Here is a 21,027-nt window from a genome sequence, read left to right as displayed (position 1 = left end):
ACCTGCGGCCATTCCCTCCAGCCTAGCTTGCTCTGTCTCTTCCTCCTGTGCCGCAGAAATAGTGGGAACAGATGATCTGCGCAATTGTGAGATTAGGGTAGCTAGTTGTGATCTAGTTTTAGCTGATCTTGTTCTCCCAGTTCCACTCATTCCACTTCTGTCTATGATTCAAAGTCAGTCAAATTGCAATTCCCGTGGGAATCCACAAGTCCCCAAATAAGAGAAAAACAACCCCCGGTAGTTGTAGACTTTCAAAGCTCCTCTAGGGGGAGTTTAAATATATCCTACAAAGAAAAAAGTTGTTGTTCATGCAAAGATTCCAAATTAATCCACATGCCTTTACAAGTTAGTGACGGTATCAGACAGCTTCAAAGTCTCAAAAAGTCCTCCAGTTTTTTTAGCCTTAGCAGAGTTGGTCTCAGGTTAGTCACAATGTCTCTAGAAAGTGCCAGTTTCAATATAACAAATCAGCTGCAATGCAATGTAACAGTCCAATGTAACAAAGACAGTCAGTCCAAAATTCCAATAGTCTGGCAGCCCGGCTGCCTGGGTTTCTTGAAAAAGAAAGTTTTATAAATCCATAGAGGAAGAGGAAAAAAGGTTAAAAGGAATATCCACCAGTATAAGGTAAAGTCCGCAAACATAAAAGGTGTAAAACAGTTCAGTTGTTGCCAAGATTATTTCCTTTTAAAGATCTCAAATTCAAAGGCATTAGAAGTTTCTGTCTTTGCTTTGATCTTTAAGCAGAGCCGGGAGACGGACTTCCTGGTTGCGTCTCCCGCAGTGCCAAATTTCAAATTTGGACCCGATAATTAAGCTTCACTTACTCACGGGAAGTTTCCTTTAGAGCCGAATGGTCCCAGGAAAAGGGTCAGCGCTCACCGACAGCAGCTTAGCGGCTTCACTCCTCAGAAAGAGCGATCGACTCACAGCACCGCGCCAGCCCTTTCACGCTCCGGAGCCCCTTACGGGGTTCCTTTGACGTTTCAGGGGGCGCTCCCGGTGCCCGCCAAGTCCCACGGCCACAGGCTAACGCTGCCTGTGGTTTTCCGAGCTGGGTCTCCGCTTCGCCGTAGCAGACGACCCGTTTCTGCAGGAGCTTCCTCTTCACAAAGTAAAGAGGACCGCCATTGCCGTTCGCGCTGCCCCCAGAAGTCAGCAGCAGCCATCTTCCACCCACCAGGGCTTTAAGCGTACTCACACGTTTGCCAGCAAGCTGGACCTCTGAAACAGCCGTCTTTCCTGGCTTTTGGCTCCGCTCTCCAGCATTCCTCACTGCCCTTCCTGGCAGGAGCTTTCAGCGACATAACGCTGGCAGTCTTCCTCCCTTCTCACACTTGTCAGGAAACGCGGAACTTCCATAACCTATGCTTTTGCGTAAATAAATCCTGCGTCCAGTCAGGCTTCCCTGTGCGTCTCTGTTAGGGAGCTGACCTGGCAGGAGAGCAGAGTAGCAGCGGTCCTGCGTCCGTGTGAGATGAGGGATAAATCAAGTCCAAAGACAGTTTGGTTCTTATCTCTAGAAGCGTTTATTTACAAAGCAGTAAATCCATCAGAAACTTCCGACATTTCTCACTGTGCTCCAAAAGCACACACACACAGCCTCCAAGCTGAGCTGCGTCTCAGCCAGAATTGAAAGCAAGTCTGGAGAGTGACACAGACTGTGACGTGCTTCTCTGCGTCAAGCTCCTCCCAGATACAGGACACCATGGAGTTTTAACCCTGTCAGCTCCAAACTCCACAGCCCCAACACCCCATGACATAATACTATTAATGTATTTGATAGATCAGAAATAAATTTGTGTCTCCAGCAATAAAAGTAACAGCTTCATCCTATGAATGAATCAGTGCTAAATATCCAAGGCTGAAGTTTCCATTAAGTGCAGTTATATATTGATGTTTAATATCGACCTTCTTCAGTGTGACACAGATTCCGCCTTGAAATAGAGGAGGTACGTCCAGGAGTGAGGCAAATGGAGAAAGGACAGTGAGAGAGGCCTGGGCAGAGAATTTACACTAGGATAGTCCTGTGTCAGAAAATGGGAACGAGATCTGGTGGCACATCATAATTATAAATACTAATTGGGATGACTGCTAATTGAACTTGATGTGTGTCATATTCCTTTGTTCTCTCCCTTGAAACACCAACAGGATTTTGTCTCCCTGCACTCTGAGGCAGACGATGGAGAAGACAGGCAAGAGTTCTGGGGGGCCATCTGTAAATTCAAAAGGAATAATGAAGAAACCATTTGAATGTATAGAGTGTGGAAAGAGCTTCAGTCAAAGTGAGAAACTTCAACAACATCATCGAACTCACACAGGGGAGAAACCATTTAAATGTATAGAGTGTGGAAAGAGCTTCAGTCAAAGGGGACACTTAAGACAACATCAACGAACTCACACAGGTGAGAAACCATTTGAATGTATAGAGTGTGGAAAGAGCTTCAGTCAAAGTGAGAAACTTCGACTACATCATCGAACTCACACAGGGGAGAAACCATTTGAATGTATAGAGTGTGGAAAGAGCTTCAGTCAAAGGGGACACTTAAGACAACATCAACGAACTCACACAGGTGAGAAACCATTTGAATGTATAGAGTGTGGAAAGAGCTTCAGTCAAAGTGAGAAACTTCGACTACATCATCGAACTCACACAGGGGAGAAACCATTTGAATGTATAGAGTGTGGAAAGAGCTTCAGTCAAAGGGAAAACTTAAGACGACATCAACGAACTCACACAGGGGAAAAACCATTTGAATGTATAGAGTGTGGAAAGAGCTTCAGTCTAAGGGCAAACCTTAGAATACATCAGCGAACTCACACAGGGGAGAAACCATTCAGATGTATAGAGTGTGGAAAGAGCTTCTCTAATAGTGGGAAACTTCGAGGACATCATCTAACTCACACAGGGGAGAAACCATTCAGATGTATAGAGTGTGGAAAGAGCTTCTCTAATAGTGGGAAACTTCGACGACATCAACAAACTCACACAGGGGAAAAACCATTTAAATGTATAGAGTGTGGAAAGAGCTTCAGTCAAAGTGGACACTATAGACTGCATCAACGAACTCACACAGTGGAGAAAGCATTTAAATGTATAGAGTGTGGAAAGAGCTTCAGTCAAAGTGAGAAACTTCAACAACATCATCGAACTCATACAGGGGAGAAACCATTTAAATGTATAGAGTGTGGGAAAAGTTTCAATAAAAGTGGACACTATAGAGAACATCAGCGAACTCACACAGGGGAAAAACCATTCAAATGTATAGAGTGTGGAAAGAGCTTCAGTCAAAGTGGACACTATAGAGAACATCAGCGAACTCACACAGGGGAAAAACCATTTAAATGTATAGAGTGTGGAAAGAGCTTCAGTCTAAGTGAAACCCTTAGAAAACATCAGCAAACTCACACAGGGGAGAAACCATTTAAATGTATAGAGTGTGGGAAAAGTTTCAATACAAGTGGACACTATAGAGAACATCAGCGAACTCACACAGGGGAAAAACCATTCAAATGTATAGAGTGTGGAAAGAGCTTCAGTCAAAGTGGACAATATAGACAACATCAACGAACTCACACAGGAGAAAAACCATTTAAATGTATAGAGTGTGGAAAGAGCTTCAGTCAGAGTGGAGACCTTAGAAAACATCAGCGAACTCACACAGGGGAGAAACCATTTAATTGTATGCAGTGTGGGAAAACCTTCAGTCAAAGGGGACACTTAAGAGAACATCAACGAACTCACACAGGGGAAAAACCATTTGAATGTATAGAGTGTGGAAAGAGCTTCAGTCAAAGTGGACAATGTAAACGACATCAACGAACACACATGGGAAAAACCATTTGAATGTATAGAGTGTGGAAGGAGCTTCAGTTGAAGTGAAAACTCTTTGCTATTTGCTGTTTAGTAGCGCTGCAGAGAGCTTGCTGGGGAGACCATGCATTAAAAAGGGACTCAAAAATAACTTAAACAAGTTTTTAATAACAAAAACAAAAACTCCTTGTACGCTAAATACATCAACAACAAACCAGACCCAACCACCAACCCATCCCCCAGGATAATGAGGGAGCTAGTTGCTGCTCCTTATATACTATGCCCAAATGCTGACACAGCTTGATTAACACACCTCAGCAGCACCTGCTATGTTTCACAGCTGTAAGACTGGGTCTCGTCATTTGCCTTGGCTCTGGCCCTTAAAGACATACAGAACTTGTGAAACAATAATGAACCTTCACATTTTAAAGTGACCATTCAACATTTCTCCTGCGGTTCATTATTGTGGAACAAAAACATAAAGCATATTTTGTACATGTCTTTCATGTGAAACCTTTGGAAGAGCTTTAGTAAAAATGTCTGCAATTTGATTGTCACCTGGAACATACTGAAATACAATCATTTCATCAGCAATTAGTTTCTTTACAAACTGTAAACGTAACCTTAAGACTCTAGTGCGCTGCGTATTGGTCTCTGAACATAGGATAGCGAGTCCACTCTGGGAATCAAGGTAAACTTTTACTGGTAGTGTTACTTTCATCTGTAGGTCGGCAAATACTTGCAGATACCATTCTATATCACGAGTGGCCTGAACGCATGCACATAATTCATTCTCTGTTGTGGAGAGACAAATAATGGTTTGTGTCTGGGACCTCCATTCAAATGGACAACCATTATAACAAAACACCATACCAGACACACCCCTGCAATTATTTTGTGCCATTGCATGAGATGCATCGCAGAAAATTTCAAAACCTTTGTCAATACTTGTAAACTGCAACCTATAATGTTTGGTATGTTTAAGGTACATTACCACTCTCTTAAGAGCAGAGAAACATTCTGTTGTGGGCTTTTCCACAAATTTTGCCAGAAAGTGAAAAGCATAAGTTATATCTGGTCTTGAGATTCTTTGAGTGAAATTTAGCTTGCCTATAGCTGAACAATACAAAGTTTTGTTAGGAAATGGCTTATCTTCACCTGTAAAGGGGAAAGCACACACCATAGGCATTTCCTTCCCATTTGCATTTTCTAAACATAGCATTTCAACAAGATCATCAATTTTTGCAGTTTGATGAACCAGGAAAGATCCATTTTTGCCCTTCTCAATTTGCATGGATAAGTAATTTTTAGCTATGCCTAATTCCACCACTTGAGCCAGACATCCTGGAGACCCTGAGCCAGACATCCTGTAGAGTGAAGTCAAATGGGCCTTAGAAAGCACTGCAAATAACAAGGCCAATGGAAGTGATGCTATTCCAGCAGAACTATTTAAAATTAATAATAATAATAATAATAATAATAATAATAATAATAATAATAATAATTTATTATTTATACCCCGCCCATCTGGCTGGGTTTCCCCAGCCACTCTGGGTGGCTTCCAACTGAATATTAAAAACAGTACACCATCAAACATTAAAAACTTCCCTAAAGAGGGCTGCCCTCAGATGACTTTTAAAAGTAAAATAGTTGTTTATTGCTTTGACATATGCTGGGAGGGCGTTCCACAGGGCAGGCGCCACTACCGAGAAGGCCCTCTGCCTGGTTCCCTGTAACCTCGCAATCAGGGAACCGCCAGAAGGCCCTCGGTGCTGGATCTCAGTGTCCGGGCTGAACAATGGGGGTGGAGACGCTCCTTCAGGTATACTGGACCGAGGCTGTTTAGGGCTTTAAAGGACAGCACCGACACTTTGAATTGTGCTCGGAAACGTACTGGGAGCCAATGCAGATCTCTCAGAACCGGTGTTATGTGGTCCCGGCGGCCACTCCCAGTCACCAGTCTAGCTGCCGCATTCTGGATTAATTGGTAGCCTCACATAGAGCGCGTTGTAGTAGTCCAAGCGGGAGATAACTAGAGCATGCACCACTCTGGCAAGACAGTCCGCGGGCAGGTAGGGTCTTAGCCTGCGTACCAGGTGGAGCTGGTAGACCGCTGCCCTGGACACAGAATTAACCTGTGCTTCTACGGACAGCTGTGAGTCCAAAATGACTCCCAGGCTGCGCACCTGGTCCTTCAGGGGCACAGTTACCTCATTCAGGACCAAGGAATCCCCCACACCCACCCGCCCCCTGTCCCCCAAAAACAGTACTTCTGTCTTGTCAGGATTCAACCTCAATCTGTTAGCCGCCATCCATCCTCCAACAGCCTCCAGGCACTCACACAGGACCTTCACCGCCTTCACTGGTTCTGATTTAAAGGAGAGGTAATTTTAAAAGATGATGCTGTTAAGGTGCTACACTCAATATGCCAGCAAGTTTGGAAAACTCAGCAGTGGCCAGAAGATTGGAGAACACTCTACATCCCAATCCCAAAGAAGGGCAGTGCCAAAGAATGCTCCAACTACCGCACAATTGCACTCATTTCACACGCTAGCAAGGTTATGATTAAAATTCTACAAGGCAGGCTTAAGCAGTATGTGGACCGAGAACTCCCAGAAGTGCAAGCTGCATTTAGAAGAGGCAGAGGAACCAGAGACCAAATTGCAAACATGCCCTGGATTATGGAGAAAGCTAGAGAGCTCCAGAAAGACATCTAATTCTGCTTCATTGAATATGCAAAAGCCTTTGTTGTTTTTTTATTTCTTTTTATTGAATTTCACTTAAATAATCAAAAGAAAAAACAAAACAACAGTTACAGAAAAAAGAAAGGAAAAAAAGAAAAAATATCCATACATAAAACAAAAATAGCATCAATTTCCGTTACGGTTCCTTGTCTTACTCCTTGAATCTTTATATCTTTAGATATTTAGATCTTTCCTCTACACACGTATTGACCTCCTTCCCTCCCGATTTCGGGCTTCTTGATAAAAATTCTTTCTTTTTTCTGCAGCTAAGAGTTGTTAATGCATCATAAGATTTATATCAGACCTGCTGTAGATTTTAAGTTTCTATAGTTTCCTTCAATATATACCATAAATTTATTCCAATTGCTAATAAACTTTGTATTTCTTTATTTTCTAATTTTTTGCGTCATTTTTGCTAATTCAACATATTCAAATAATTTTGTTTGCCAATCTCTGACCGTTGGGGTATTTGGACTTTTCCAATTTTGTGCAATTAATATTCTAGCCGCTACTGTCGAATATTGGAATACTGTTTTATCTTCTTTTTTAATTTCATCCCCAATTATTCCTAATAGGAAGGCCTCTGGTCTTTTAGGGAAAGTGTATTTAAATATTTTTTTTAACTCGTTATAAATCAGGTCCCAAAATTTCTTCATTTCCTCGCAAGTCCACCACATATGGTAGAAATTGCCTTCTTTAATTTTACACTTCCAGCAGGTCTTATTTCCTGTTTTGTACATTTTTCCTAATTTTGCTGGTGTGATGTACCACCTATACATCTTTTTTTCTAAATTTTCTCTAAGCGTGACGCTTGCCGTGAATTTCATTCCATAACTCCATAATTTCGACTACTTTTCATATTCTATATTGTATCCCAAATCCATTGCCCATTTTGTCATAACCTCCTTTATTTCTTCATCTTTAGTGTCCCATTCCAATAATATATCATACATTTTGGATAATAACTTGGTTTTGCCTTCAATTATTTCTATTTGAAATTTAGATTTTTTTCTCACTTATCCCTACTTTTTTGTCTTCCATTCATATTGCGTATATTTGATGATACTGCAGCCAGCCTGTTAATTTGTCTTTCAGCTCTTCATATGTTCTCAATTTCCAGCCACTTTCTGATCTTATCAGTAGGTCTTTGTAGGTCAATCTTTCTCCTTCCATATTTGCTTTTTTGGTTGTTAAAATGTCAATTGGTCTTCCATTCTAAAAGCTTTTTATTTTTCTCTCAAACTTCATATAGTGGCCCTCTAATAATATGACTTGAAAACCCTTTATGTACCTTTTCTTTATTTAGCCACAAGTAGGCGTGCCAACCGAACCTATTGTTGAAACCTTCTAGGTCTAAGAGGTCGGTGTTTCCCAAATTAATCCAATCTTTGATCCAACAAAGGCAGGAGGCCTCGAAGTATAATTTCAAATTTGGCACCGAGAATCCCCCTCTTTCTTTTCGATCTGAGTAATTTGAATCTAATTCTTGGTCTTTTCCCTTGCCATATAAATTTCGAAAGAGTTTTCTGCCAATCCTTAAACATTGTGGAACCTCTAATCACAGGGATGTTTTGGAACAAGAATAACATTCTTGGGAGTATGTTCATTTTTATTGCCACCATCCTTCCTGACCACGAATGTTTCACTCTGGTTCCACATATCTAGATCTTTTTTAATTTCCTTCCATGTTGTCAAGTAATTATCCTGAATTAAGTTTATATTTTTTGTAGTTAGCCAGATTCCTAGATATTTTATTTTTTTAGCCACCTTGATTCCATTCTGCATCTCTAATTTTTCTCTTTCCAGTGTGGTGTAGTGGTTAAGAGCGGTAGTCACGTAATCTGGGTAACCGGGTTCGCGTCTCCGCTCCTCCACTTGCAGCTGCTGGGTGACCTTGGGCCAGTCACACTTCTTTGAAGTCTCTCAGCCCCACTCACCTCACAGAGTGTTTGTTGTGGGGGAGGAAGGAAAAGGAGATTGTTAGCCGCTTTGAGACTCCTGAAGGGGAGTGAAAGGCGGGATATCAAATCCAAACTCTTCTTCTTCTTCTTCTTCTTCTTTCATCTCTTCCCATATTTTTAGTCAGCATTTTTGTCTTTGATTTATTCAATTTAAAACCAGATAGTTTGCCATATTCTTCGAATATTTCCAGGGCCTTACTGACACTTTTTTGCGGCTCTTCTAGGGGGGAACATCAAATCGTCTGCATACGCTTTTAGATTGTGTTCTTTCGTTCCTACTTTGATCCCTTGAATCTCTGGTGTTGCTCTTATTTTGTTTGTAATTACCTCTAATACCATAATGAATAAAAGCAGGAATAGAGGGCAACCTTGTCTTGTTCCTTTTTCAATTTTAAATGAATTTGTTAAATTGTTGTTTATAATCAATTTGGCAGATTGATTCGTATAGATTGCATTTATTCCTTCCATAAATTCACCCTCTAGCCCTGCTTTCTCCATGCTTTTTAGTAGGAACGGCCATGAGACATTGTCGAATGCCTTCTCCGCATCGATAAAAATCAGCGCCGCAGGTACTGTATTTTTCGCCCCATAAGACGCACTTTTTCCCCTCCAAAAATGAAGGGGAAATGTGCCTGCGTCTTATGGGGTGAATGCAGGCTTTTGCTGAAGCCTGGAGAGCGAGGGGGGTTGGTGCGCACCGACCCGTCTCGCTCTCCAGGCTTCAGGAAGCTCTGCGCAACCCTCCGGAGACCGGCTCCGAGGGTTGCGCAGAGCTGCCTGCAGTCCCGGGACCAGCGCAGCTCTGCGCGGCCACTGGGAGCCGGGGGAGAAGCCCTCCCCGCTCCAGATGACCGCGCAAAGCTGCCTGCGGTCCTGGGACCAGCGCAGCTCTGCCCGGCCACCGGGAGCCCGGGGAGAAGCTCCGCCCCGCTCCCGGTGGCCGTGCAGAGCTGCCTGCGGTCCTGGGACCAGCGCAGCTCTGCGCCGCCATCCCGAGCGGGGCGCTAAGTCCTGTCCCGCTCGGGATGGCGGCGCAGAGCTGCCTGCCCTCCTGGGACTGGTGCACTTCTCCCCATCGCCAGCCCCACAAGCTCGGGGGACAGCGGGGAGGCAGAGCGTGCCTTCCCACTGTTCCCCGACCTGGTTCTTCCAGCCCCGCACCTGGGGGGAAAAATAAATTTTTTTCCCTTTATTTCCCCCCCAAAAAACTAGGTGCATCTTATGGGCCGGAGCGTCTTATGGGGCGCAAAATACGGTACTTCATTCTTACACTCCAAATATTCAATGATATTTATGGTATGCCTTACATTGTCTTTGAGTAACCTATTTGGAAGGAATCCTGCTTGATCCTTATGAATTAGATTTGCTAGACATCTTTTGAGTCTACTTGCCATTACCTCTGTGAAGGTTTTGTAATCGTTATTTAATAATGATATGGGCCTATAGTTTTTAATATTAAGTTTGTCCGTATCGGGTTTAGGGATCATCGTGAGGTAGGTCTCTTTCCATGTTTCTGGTATCCTTCCTCCTCTCAATATATTATTCATAATGTCATATAGCACTGGTGTTAATTGATTTTCTAATACTTTATAATATTTAGCTGACAAGCCATCCGGTCCTGGGGCTTTTCCTAATTTCATCTTTCTTATCGCATCCTGGACCTCTTCTGCCATTATGGGTTTATTTAATTGGGTTCTTTCTTCCTCTGTTATAGTCTTCCCGCTGCAGTCTTCTAAGTATTTCTCTATTCGGATTATTTCTTCCTCTACCTTTTTATACAATTTCTCATAATAATTGAGGAAATTTTCCTGTATTTCTTTTGGGTCTTCTATCAATTGCTCCTCCATTTTTATCTTATTTATCACATTTTGTTTTTGCCTTCTTCACAATTGCCAAGCTAATAATTTACCTGTTTTGTTAGCTGATTCGAAGTATTTTTGTTTCACTAACTTAATTTTCCATTCAATTTCTTGACTTGTTAGCATTGAATACTGAGTTTGTAATATTTTTGTTATTTGTATATTTTGTTCGTCTTTCAGATTTGCTATTAATTTTTTCTCGCATTCTCTTAATATTCATTCATTCTCCATATGAACCCGCTCTGTGATACACCTTTTATTTCCAACATTATCAAATTGTGATCAGAGAGGGTTCTCGGTTGAATTTCACATTTTAGAGTTCCTAATGAGACCCAGATTTGATCAATTCTGCCCCAGCTCTTATGTGGTTCTGAAAAAAAGGTGAATTGCTTCTCTATTGGGTGTTTGTGTTTCCAGATGTCTACTAAATTCAAATTTTCCTCCAAGTTATTAAAGGATCTTGGCAGTTTCCCTTGGTTACATTTTTTCCTTTCTGTTTGTCTGTCAATTTCTGGTCCCGGCACTCCATTAAAATCCTACCTTCATCATCTTTACAAATCAATTTGGGTTCCCATTTTTCTTTGACGTATATCGCTACCCCTCTTCCCCCCCCCCCCGCAATAGAATTTATAAACTCAACCCCAAGTTTTTTGTTTATCAAAATATGTTTGTGCTTTTTGGTCACATGTGTCTCCTGTATACAGATTAAATCCAGATTCTTTCTTTTCAGGGCATTCACAATTTTATTCCTTTTGGTTTTTTCATTCATCCCGTTCACATTCCATGACAAAATTTTCAGATTCATTGTTATGTTTACTTTCCAATCTACAAGCAACTAATAATTTAAATTTGAGTGGTTTTGTTTTCTGTATCCTCCTCCTCCTCCTCCTCTTCTTCTTCCACTACTCCCTCTTCTTCTTCATACACTTCTTCCTTCCCTCTCTTATCTTCCTGTTCTTTTCCTTTCTCTCTTCTTCTTCTTCTCTCCTCTAGGTCTCCATTTCTTCCTCCATATCTCTCCTCTACTTTTCCAAGATCTTTCTCATATCTGTGCAGAAATTTGCTCACTTCTTGAATCTCAGTGATCTTAAATCTGTTATCTTTATAGAAAAAGGAGATCCCTTGCGGGAACTCCCATCTATGTTGTATGCCGTTCTTTTTAGAACACTTACTAGCTGTTTATATCCTTCTCTTTTGCGTAGGAGTCTGGTTGGTATTTTTTTAAAGATGATAATTGGTCTTCCTTCAACTATTAATTTCTTTTGGTAACTTAGTCTCAATATTGTATTTTCCATCTCTATCGAGTTGAATATGACTAAACAATCTCCTAGAACCTTTTTTGATTTTACTTGTTTGGACCTTATTTTTATTCTAAAAGCGTTTTCTATTGTATATGCAATCTCTTGCTTTTCTCCCAAGGAGCAGGCGTCTTTTAATTTCGTGGCTGCTGTCACCATCTGCAGTGATCATGGAGCCCAAGAAAGTAAAATCTCTCACTGCCTCCATTTCTCCCCCTTCTATTTGCCAGGAGGTGATGGAACCAGTGGCCACGATCTTCGTCTTTTTGATGTTGAGCTTCAGACCATATTTTGCGCTCTCCTCTTTCACCCTCATTAAAAGGTTCTTTAATTCCTCCTCACTTTCTGCCATCAAGGTTGTGTCATCTGCATATCTGAGGTTGTTGAGATTTCTTCTGGCAATCTTAATTCCAGCCAAATTACATTAAGATAAGAAGATGGCTGCAGGAGAGGAGCATGGCAGCAAGAGAGAGAAAATGGCTGCGCGATTTGGCTCTTTTATGGAGTCAGCCAGGGCCACGCCCATCTCCCAGGGGGAGGATGCTCCAGACCAGTGGAACAGGAATTTACACTGACTGGGGTAACCTCCCCCTGCCTGTGCCCACTCTCGGGAAACAAGGAATGTTGCATTGGACTGTTCCAATGGATTACATCCCACATGAACTACCAGCTACCTCTGGGCATTGAGGATGGAAATCCTCTCCCCACCTTTGCAAATGGACTTAAGGCACAGACAGGAAGCATCCTTTGCACCTAATAGGGTCAAGGGAGGGTCCACGTATAAGGGGAAAGTTAACTCTTACCATGCCATCCATGGCACAAACACACCCGGTGTTATGTACTGAAGTTCTCACTGTAGATAGTTTTCACTCAGGTCCACATATGCAACTAAGGGATTGAAAGTGATGTTCAGTGATTGGATAGTTAGAGAACATGGTTACAGTTGCGTTGTACTGGAGCTGAATATAAGCAGGCTGGCTGAACCCTTCAGTTCAGTTCTGTTCTGGCCTGTGAATAAACAAGAGCTGTTTGAAGAATCGCTGTGTCGTCTGATATGTTCACCCACAACTTAACTCCCACAGTGCTTTCTTCATACTGCAATTGAATAATGAAAAGACTTTTTCTAATTCTACTTCTGAGACGGGGAAGGAGGGGCTGCAGGTACCAGAGAAGTCTCCTCGTGAGCCTATTTTTGCTCAGAGGCACCATGTGGCAGCCCCAGGGCTTCTGCTTCCTTTGGGTATGGGGGAAGATCCTGCTCAAATCTTCCATTCTTGGACAAGGTGAGTGAGCGGGTGGTTGTGGAAGAACTCCAGGCACACCTGGAGGATGCGGACCATTTGGATCTCTTCCAATTGGGATTCAGGCCTCACTATGGGACTGAAACTGCCTTGATTGTGCTGGTCGATGATCTCTGGTGGGCTAGGTACAAATGTGAGAGCTGTTTCCTAGTTCTGCTGGATTTCTCAGAGGCCTTTAATACCATTGAGCACGACAACCTCCTGGACCATGTAGAGGAGCTGGGAGCTGGCAGCACTGTTATGCAGTGGGTCTTCTCCTTTTTCCTGGGTCGTATCCAGAAGGTGGTGTTGGGGGATGAGTGTTGGACCTCGGGGCTCTCACTTGTGGGTGCCACAGCGTTCCGTCCTCTTCCACATGCTTTTTAACATCAATATGAAGCCGCTGGGAGAGATCTTCAAGGGGGTGGGCTGGGTGTTCATCAATATGTGGATGATACCCAGTTCCACCTCTCTTTCAAATTGGAACCAGTGGAAGTGGTGAAAGTCCTGTGTGAGTGCCTGGAGGCGGTTGGAGGATGTATGGCAGCTAACGGATTGAGGTTGAATCCTGACAAGACAGATGCCCTGTTTTGGGGGGACAGGGCAGGCAAGATTGGAGAATTCCTGGTCCTGAAAGGGGTAACTGTGCCCCTGAAGGACCAGGTGTGCAGCCTGGGAGTCATTTTGGACTCACAGCTGTCCCTGGAGGCACACGTCAATTCTGTGTCCATGGCAGTGTCTACCAGCTGCATCTGGTATGTAGGCTGAGACCCTACCTGCCCGCAGACTGTCTCTCCAGAGTGGTGCATGCTCTAGTTATCTCCTCCTTGGACTACTGCAATGCGCTCTACGTGGGGCTACCTTTGAAGGTGACCTGGAAACGACAGTTGACTGGAAGCGGCCAAGACCACATAACAACACCAGTCTTGAAAGACCTACATTGGCTCCCAGTATGTTTTCGAGCACCATTCAAAGTGTTGCTACTGACCTTTAAACCCTAAACGGCCTCAGCCCAGTAGACTTGAAGGAGCATCTCCACCCCCATCATTTTGCCTGGACAATGAGGTCCAGCTCTGAGGGCCTTCTGGCGGTTCCCTCACTGTGAGAAGCGAGGTTACAGGCAACCAGGCAGAGGGCCGTCTCAGTAGTGGCGCCCACTCTGTGGAAAGCCCTCCCATCATGTATCAAATAAATAAACAACTATCTGACGTTTAGAAGACATCTGAAGGCGCCTCTGTTTAAGGAAGGTTTTAATGATTTATTTTTTAATGTATTTTTTAATATTCTGTTGGAAGCCACCCAGAATGGCTGGGGTTAATAATAATAATAATAATAATAATAATAATAATAATAATAATAATATTGAACTAATTCTTCAATTGTGCTTTTGGGGAGTCTTCCTGCAAGCAGACCACTGTGTACACAAGGGTTTCACAAACCTGGGTTTCCACGCTATTTGGAAGACAACTGCTAAAGACATAGGAAAAACAATCATTGGAAAACAAATAAATATTGATATATATTTATGAAGGCAACCCAGCTTAGGGAAGATTTTTATGTTGATGTTTCAGCATTTTAAAATCTCCCCGGGACACGGGGAGATTTTAAAATGCTGGGGTTCGGCAGCGCTTCGCTCCCGACCCCCAGCATTTTAAAACGCTGTTCCGAAGTGGGGAGGGGGGGCGGGGACACCTGGCCCCGCCGCCCCACTTCGGAAAGCTGTTCCGAAGTGGGGCGGTGGGGCGGGGACACCTGGCCCCGCCGCCCCACTTCGGAAAGCTGTTCCGAAGTGGGGCGGGGGGCGGGGACACCTGCCCCCGCCGCCCCACTTCGGAAAGCTGTTCCGAAGTGGGGAGGGGGGCGGGGACACCCGGCCCCGCCGCCCCACTTCGGAAAGCTGTTCCGAAGTGGGGCGGGGGGCGGGGACACCCGGCCCCGCCGCCCCACTTCGGAAAGCTGTTCCGAAGTGGGGAGGGGGGCGGGGACACCTGGCCCCGCCGCCCCACTTCGGAAAGCTGTTCCGAAGTGGGGCGGGGGGGCGGGGACACCTGGCCCCGCCGCCCCACTTCGGAAAGCTGTTCCGAAGTGGGGCGGGGGGCGGGAACACCTTCTGAAGGCGGGCAGGGGGCGAAAGTCTTTGTCCCCCCTGCCTGCCTTCCCAGGGGCTTTTAAATGAGGTCCAGCTCCGAGGGCCTTCTGGCGGTTCCCTCACTGTGAGAAGCGAAGTTACAGAGAACCGGGCAGAGGGCCATCTCAGTACTGGCGCCCGCTCTGTGGAAAGCCCTCCCATCATATATCAAAGAAATAAACAACCATCTGACGTTTAGAAGACATCTGAAGGCAGCTCTGTTTAAGGAAGGTTTTAATGATTGATGTTTTCATGTATTTTTAATATTCTGTTGGAAGCCACCCAGAATGGCTGGGGTTAATAATAATAATAATAATTTTGAACTAATTCTTCAGTCCTGCTTTTGGGGAGTCTTCCTGCAAGCAGACCACTGTGTACACAAGGGTTTCACAAACCTGGGTTTCCACTCTTTGGAAGACAACTGCTAAAGACATAGGAAAAACAATCATTGGAAAACAAATAAATATTGATATATATTTATGAAGGCAACCCAGCTTAGGGAAGATTTTTATGTTGATGTTTCATCGTGTAAATAAACAATAATAGTCACACATACGTATATACGTATATTATTTAAACTATACAAATAATTGTAATAAATCAGCACGGCCCCTGCGTCTTATTACTGCCTCCTTATTACCTATGCCAATCTTCAGCAGACATGGATTATGCCTTTCCTGTTCTTCTGGCCTTTTTGAGGAGCCAGGAAGAGTCTCCGTAAGACCCTCAACTTAACTCTATTGAAATGATACAATAACGAAAGTAAAGAAGGAAAGAATAAGTGTGGAGCTGCCACCCTGCTGTGGAGGGAAACATCCATCCATCATCTCGCACACAAATAGGAAGCCCCCCGCTCCCGCCCCCATTTCCACTCTCGGCTGTGGGGAGAGAGGCGACTTGGGGGGAGGAGGGGGCCATTTCCCGACGGAGCCCCAAGAGCAGGAGGCCAAAGGCAGCGCCATCTCTTCCTGTCTCCATCCCAACACAGGCAGGGGCTGCTCTGCCAACGGAGCTCTAGAGGCGCGCGCCTGCGACAAGGAACCCGAAGTGTCTCTAGGTCGGAAGTTTCCGGGGGGGGGGCAAAGGGGAAAGGGGGAGGTTTCCCGAAGGGGAGGAGGGGTGTGGGTTGACTGGTTCCCCTCTCCCCCCCCTACTCCGCTTTCTATTGCGGGGAAGGAACCCGGAACAGCGAGCAGGGGAGGCGGAGGGCCAGAGAGGACAAAGAGGTAAAGAGGCTGCGTGGGAAAGGGGCGATTTAGGGGGGAGAGGGAAAGACAGAGACCCCTCCCGGAAACAGAGCCATAGCTATCGGGGTGGGCTAGCCGGGGGGGGGTTGGTTTTTTGCACCAGGTGGCGCCTCCAGCAGGGCGCCGTTGAGGATGTCTTTGTGGGGACGCAAATGTCCCCAATCGGGTCTTTGACTCGGGGGAAATCCAGCCTAGTTTCCCCCCTGCCCGCAAAAAAGCCCCCCTCCTGGGCCTCATAAGGAGGGGCTCCGATCCCCGCAATCCTGCTGCGAAGGGGGGGGGGCAACACCTGCAGGGATTGCGTGGCAGGATCTCCTTTGGAGCCCCCCCACCCATGTTTCTTTTTCCTGGGGGTCCAGGAGGTGCTCAAGGCCCCCGATCCATGCAATCCAGCTGCCCTCTCCTTTGCAGCGCCCTCCCCTCCACACGCGTCTCTTTCCCCCGGGGGCTCAAGCGATTCTCGGCAGCCCTGCACCCCTTGGGCGCCTTCGCGAGAACGGAAATGTGATGCCCACCAAGGGGGTCCCCCCTGGATTTGATCCCAGGACCCAAACATGACGCGCCCCGCTCTCTGCCGTTCCCCGCCTGGCCGGAATCCCTCAAAGCGCAGGAGCGGAGTCCATGAAAGGGTTGAAGGAAGTGAAATAGGCCTGGATAGAGACCCCCCCCTCCCTCTCCCGCCTCCCTGCCCGTCTTGCGAGGCCCCTCCGGATGGAGTGGTTGGCGCGCCCGGGAGAGATTCGGCGCAGAGGGCGAGGGGTGAGCCGTGCCAAGGGGGTTTCTGGGCGCAGGGGAGACTGTGGGACGGAGGTAGGTGGGCAGAGGATACTGGGGGGCTGAGGGAGGAATGGCAGCATCCCTGGGGGATAGGAGGCCAGCCGAGCAGAGAGGGAGGGAGGGAGGGAGGAAGACTCTTCCTTTTGGAGAGATGTCTCCATCCTTGGGCGCTGGAGGAGGAATCTCCGGTGGTGGGTCTGCCTTGGCTTCTCCCTCCTGCCCAGGAATCTGCCGCTCCTTCAAGTCGACCAGAGATAGAGAGAGTTGTCCCTGATGGTGGGTTTTTTTCCACTGATTCCCCCACCTTTTCCCCCATGGAAGCTCAATCCTCTCCGCACTGATCCTCGAAAGCTACTGCATGGCTGGCTGTGGGCTGCATTATACCAAGTCAAACCCTTGGTCCACCTTGGAGAGCAGAAGAGAGAAAAAGCTGGAAGGTCCTGGGAGGGAGGAGGGAGGAGGAGGCCTTCTCCAAAGCAGCTCTTGGCTTCTGGAAGCCCCGCCCAGGAAGTAGCCAGATACCTCTTCCTCTCTCTCTCAGGCTCCCTTTCTTAAGTATTTCTTCTTCTTTTTAAAATAAATTTTTATTAAGTTTTCCATCATAATAACACAAACCACAAAGCAAAATGATACACAAAAACAAACAAAAAAGGGGGGGAGGAAAAAAAAGAAAGGAAAGGGGGAACAATAAACAAATATACAATAAAAACAAACGTAATTCTTCCCAAATCCAACTTTTTAAACATCTTAATTGACTTCCTCAAGTCCCTCCCTTCTGAGTTTCCTTGTAATTTAAAAGTAACAGCTTTCCAATATCCTTATTAAACTAAAACAATTTCAAATTATAGTCATCTTATTCACTTTTCTTAACATTCTAAATCCCATTTATTTAATTATAACTTAACTTATCCTAGGCCTATTTGTTTCTTTCAAGTAATTTCTAATTTTTTATACAATACAATTACAATATTTGTTCAAATTGTCCTTAAATTTCCTCCAGTCCTCTTGAAACTCCTCTTCTTTCTGGTCGTGGATTCTTCCAGTCAGGTCAGCTAGCTCCAAAAAGTCCATCATCTTCATCTGCCAAATCTTCCACTGTTGGTAGTTCTTGTGTTTTCCAATTTTTAGCAAGTAATATTCAAGCGTTCGTTGTGGCATACAGAAATAATTTAACATCTTTCTTGGGCAATTCTAAACCTGTTATTCCAAGGAGAAAGGCCTCTGGTTTCTTAATAAATGTATATTTCAACATTTTTTTTCAGTTCGTTATATATCTTCTCCCAGAAGTCTTTCACCTTGGGACAAGTCCACCACATATGGAAAAAAGTACCTTCTTTTTCTTTACATTTCCAACAAAGGTTATCACTTTTGTGATAAATCTTTGCTAGTTTTACAGGGGTCAAGTACCATCTATACATCATCTTCATAATGTTTTCCTTTAACATCGTACATGCAGTGAACTTAACCCCTTTCCTCCATAGCCTCTCCCAGTCCTCCATCATTATGTTATGTCCCACATCCCTTGCCCACTCAATCATAACCGATTTAACTTGTTCATCCTTTGTATGCCACTCCAACAACAAACTGTACATTTTAGACATATTCTTATCATTAGTATCTAACAACTCCGTTTCCAATTTGGTTTTTTCTGTTGCAAAACCATTTCTCTTATCCATCTTCTATAATTCGTTAATTTGATAATATTGCAACCAATTCACTTTATCTTTAATTTGTTCAAAAGGTTTTAATTTAAAGCCTTCCTGATTCTCTAACAACAAATCTGAATACCTCCACCATTTGTTTTCCATATTTAACTTTTTTGGGGCCTGTGCTTCCATTGGTGAAATCCATTTTGGTGTTTTTCTTACTAAGAGTCTAGTCCATACATTGTATAATGCCTTTCTAGTTACATGATTCTTAAAACCACTGTGGGCCTTTACCTTGTCATACCATAGATATGCATTCCATCCAAAACGATTATCCAATCCCTCCAAGTCTAACACATCATCATTCTCTAATTGAATCCAATCCTTGATCCAGCAGAATGCGGCAGCTTCAAAGTATATCTTCAAATCTGGTAGGGAAAAGCCCCCTCTTTCTTTTATATCTGTAAGTAATTTATATTTAATTCTAGGTTTTCCCCCCTGCCAGATAAATTTAGACAATGCCTTCTGCCATTCTTTAAAACATTTAACATTATCAATGATTGGTAAAACTTGAAATAAAAACAGCATCTTCGGCAATACATTCATCTTAACCACCGATATTCGGCCAATCAATGAAAGTTTTAGGTTTGACCATATCTCAAGATCTCTCTTGATTTCATTCCATAATTTTTCATAGTTATCTTTATAAAGATTCAAACTCTTTACCGATAAGTTCACACCCAAATATTTAACTTTTTCACAGAAACAAGGCCTGTCCTTTCAAAAAGGTTTTTTCTTTCTTCATTATCTAAGTTTTCCCCCTAAAACTTTGGTTTTTAATTTAAATCCTGCTACCTGCCCAAACTCTTGAATCAGCTCCAGTGCTTTTACTGCACTGGTTTCTGGATCTTGTAAAGTTAAAACCAAGTCATCAGCAAAGGCTTTTAATTTATATTGCTTGGATCCTACTACAATGCCTTTAACCTCCTCCTCTTTCCTCAACATGTTTAGCAAAACATCCAGAACAGAAATAAATAGCAGAGGGGAAAGTGGGCACCCTTGCCTGGTTCCTTTCTCAATTCTGATTTCCTCTGAGACCACATTATTAACTTTGATTTTTGGTTTTTGTTCAAAATAGATCGCATTGATACCATTTAAAAATTCCTGGCCAACCTCAATTCTTTCTAGGTTTTTCATCATAAATAACCAAGAAACATTATCAAAGGCCTTTTCAGCATCAGTAAACATTAACATTGCTTTACAATTTATTTTCACTTCCAACCTTTCTATTATATCAATTATATTTCTAATGTTATCTTTCGTATGTCTCCCAGGCAGAAATCCTGCCTGGTTCTTATGTATATAATTTGATAGAACCTTTTTTAATCTATTGGCCAAAATGTTTGCGAAGATTTTATAGTCCACATTAAGTAATGAGATTGGTCTATAATTTTTTACATCAGATCTATCTTGGTCTATTTTTGGAATCAGAGTGATAAATGCATCTTTCCAGGTTTCGGGAGCTTTGTCCCCTCTTAAAATCTTATTACACACATCTGCCAATGGTTGAATTAGCCAATCTTTCAATATTTTATAATATTTTTGCAGAAAGACCATCTGGTCCCGGGGCTTTGCCTAACTGCATCTTATTTATTGCCATCTCAACCTGTCTTGTGATCATGCCATTTAGTAGGAACCTTTTATCCTAGGGAATTTTCTGCATTTCATTTGCCGCAAGAAATTGCTCAATTTTATCCTTATCTTCTTTACCTTTTTTATACAGCTGTTTAAAGTATTTCTGAAAACATTTTCTTATATCTGCAGGGTTTTCCATAGATTTTCCATCAGATACAACGTTTGTAATAGTACTTTGCTTCTGTCTCTTTTTTAATTGCCAAGCCAACAATTTCCCACATTTATTCGCAGATTCAAAATTTTTCTGTTTCATCATTTTAATTTTCCATTCTATTTCCTGGTTAATAATTTGAGAAAATTGAATCGGCAATGCTTTAATTTCTTTTGGAATCTGTTGACTCTTTGGCATTAATCTTAAACTCTTCTCTTTGTCTTTTATTTGAGACAGAATTTTCTCCTTTTTCTCATTCTGTATCTTTTCCCTTATCAAATTCTGTTGTATGAGGAAACCTCTCATTACTGCCTTACTTGCATCCCAAATGACTCTTGTTTCAACCTCTGTGTTCATATTTAGTTCAAAATAATCTTTAAGAGTCTTTTGGGCCTTACTAATCATCTGTTCATTCCTCAACAACTCA

At 43.5% G+C, this 21,027-nt stretch overlaps 1 protein-coding gene and 1 long non-coding RNA gene across 12 annotated transcripts in view; one reads left to right on the top strand and one right to left on the bottom strand.

Annotated features, from left to right (window-relative positions):
- Nucleotides 1-21,027, top strand: part of LOC310701296 (uncharacterized protein) — a 95,161-nt gene that overhangs the window by 16,186 nt on the left and 57,948 nt on the right. For 3 of the 11 annotated variants that reach the window (XM_083491982.1, XM_083491985.1, XM_083491984.1), the window contains one exon: nucleotides 2,152-4,408. The exons of 6 other annotated variants lie outside the window; for them this stretch is intronic. In XM_083491982.1, the coding sequence (XP_083348108.1) occupies nucleotides 2,152-3,847 (1,696 nt within the window). In that variant the 3' untranslated portion in view covers nucleotides 3,848-4,408. Of the gene's footprint in view, nucleotides 1-2,151; nucleotides 4,409-16,867; nucleotides 17,091-21,027 lie in introns of those variants that run through there. 2 more of the 11 variants (XM_083491983.1, XM_083491981.1) reach the window with 1 other exon arrangement.
- LOC310702107 overlaps nucleotides 1-21,027 on the bottom strand; it is a 281,230-nt gene that overhangs the window by 244,917 nt on the left and 15,286 nt on the right. The gene's annotated exons all lie outside the window — the stretch shown is intronic.

Source organism: Podarcis liolepis, assembly GCF_965112155.1.
Source record: "Podarcis liolepis genome assembly, chromosome: 2".
Classification (NCBI taxonomy): domain Eukaryota; kingdom Metazoa; phylum Chordata; class Lepidosauria; order Squamata; family Lacertidae; genus Podarcis; species Podarcis liolepis.
The sequence above is the reverse complement of the archived record's forward strand: the minus strand, read 5'-3'. Positions and strand labels throughout refer to the sequence as shown.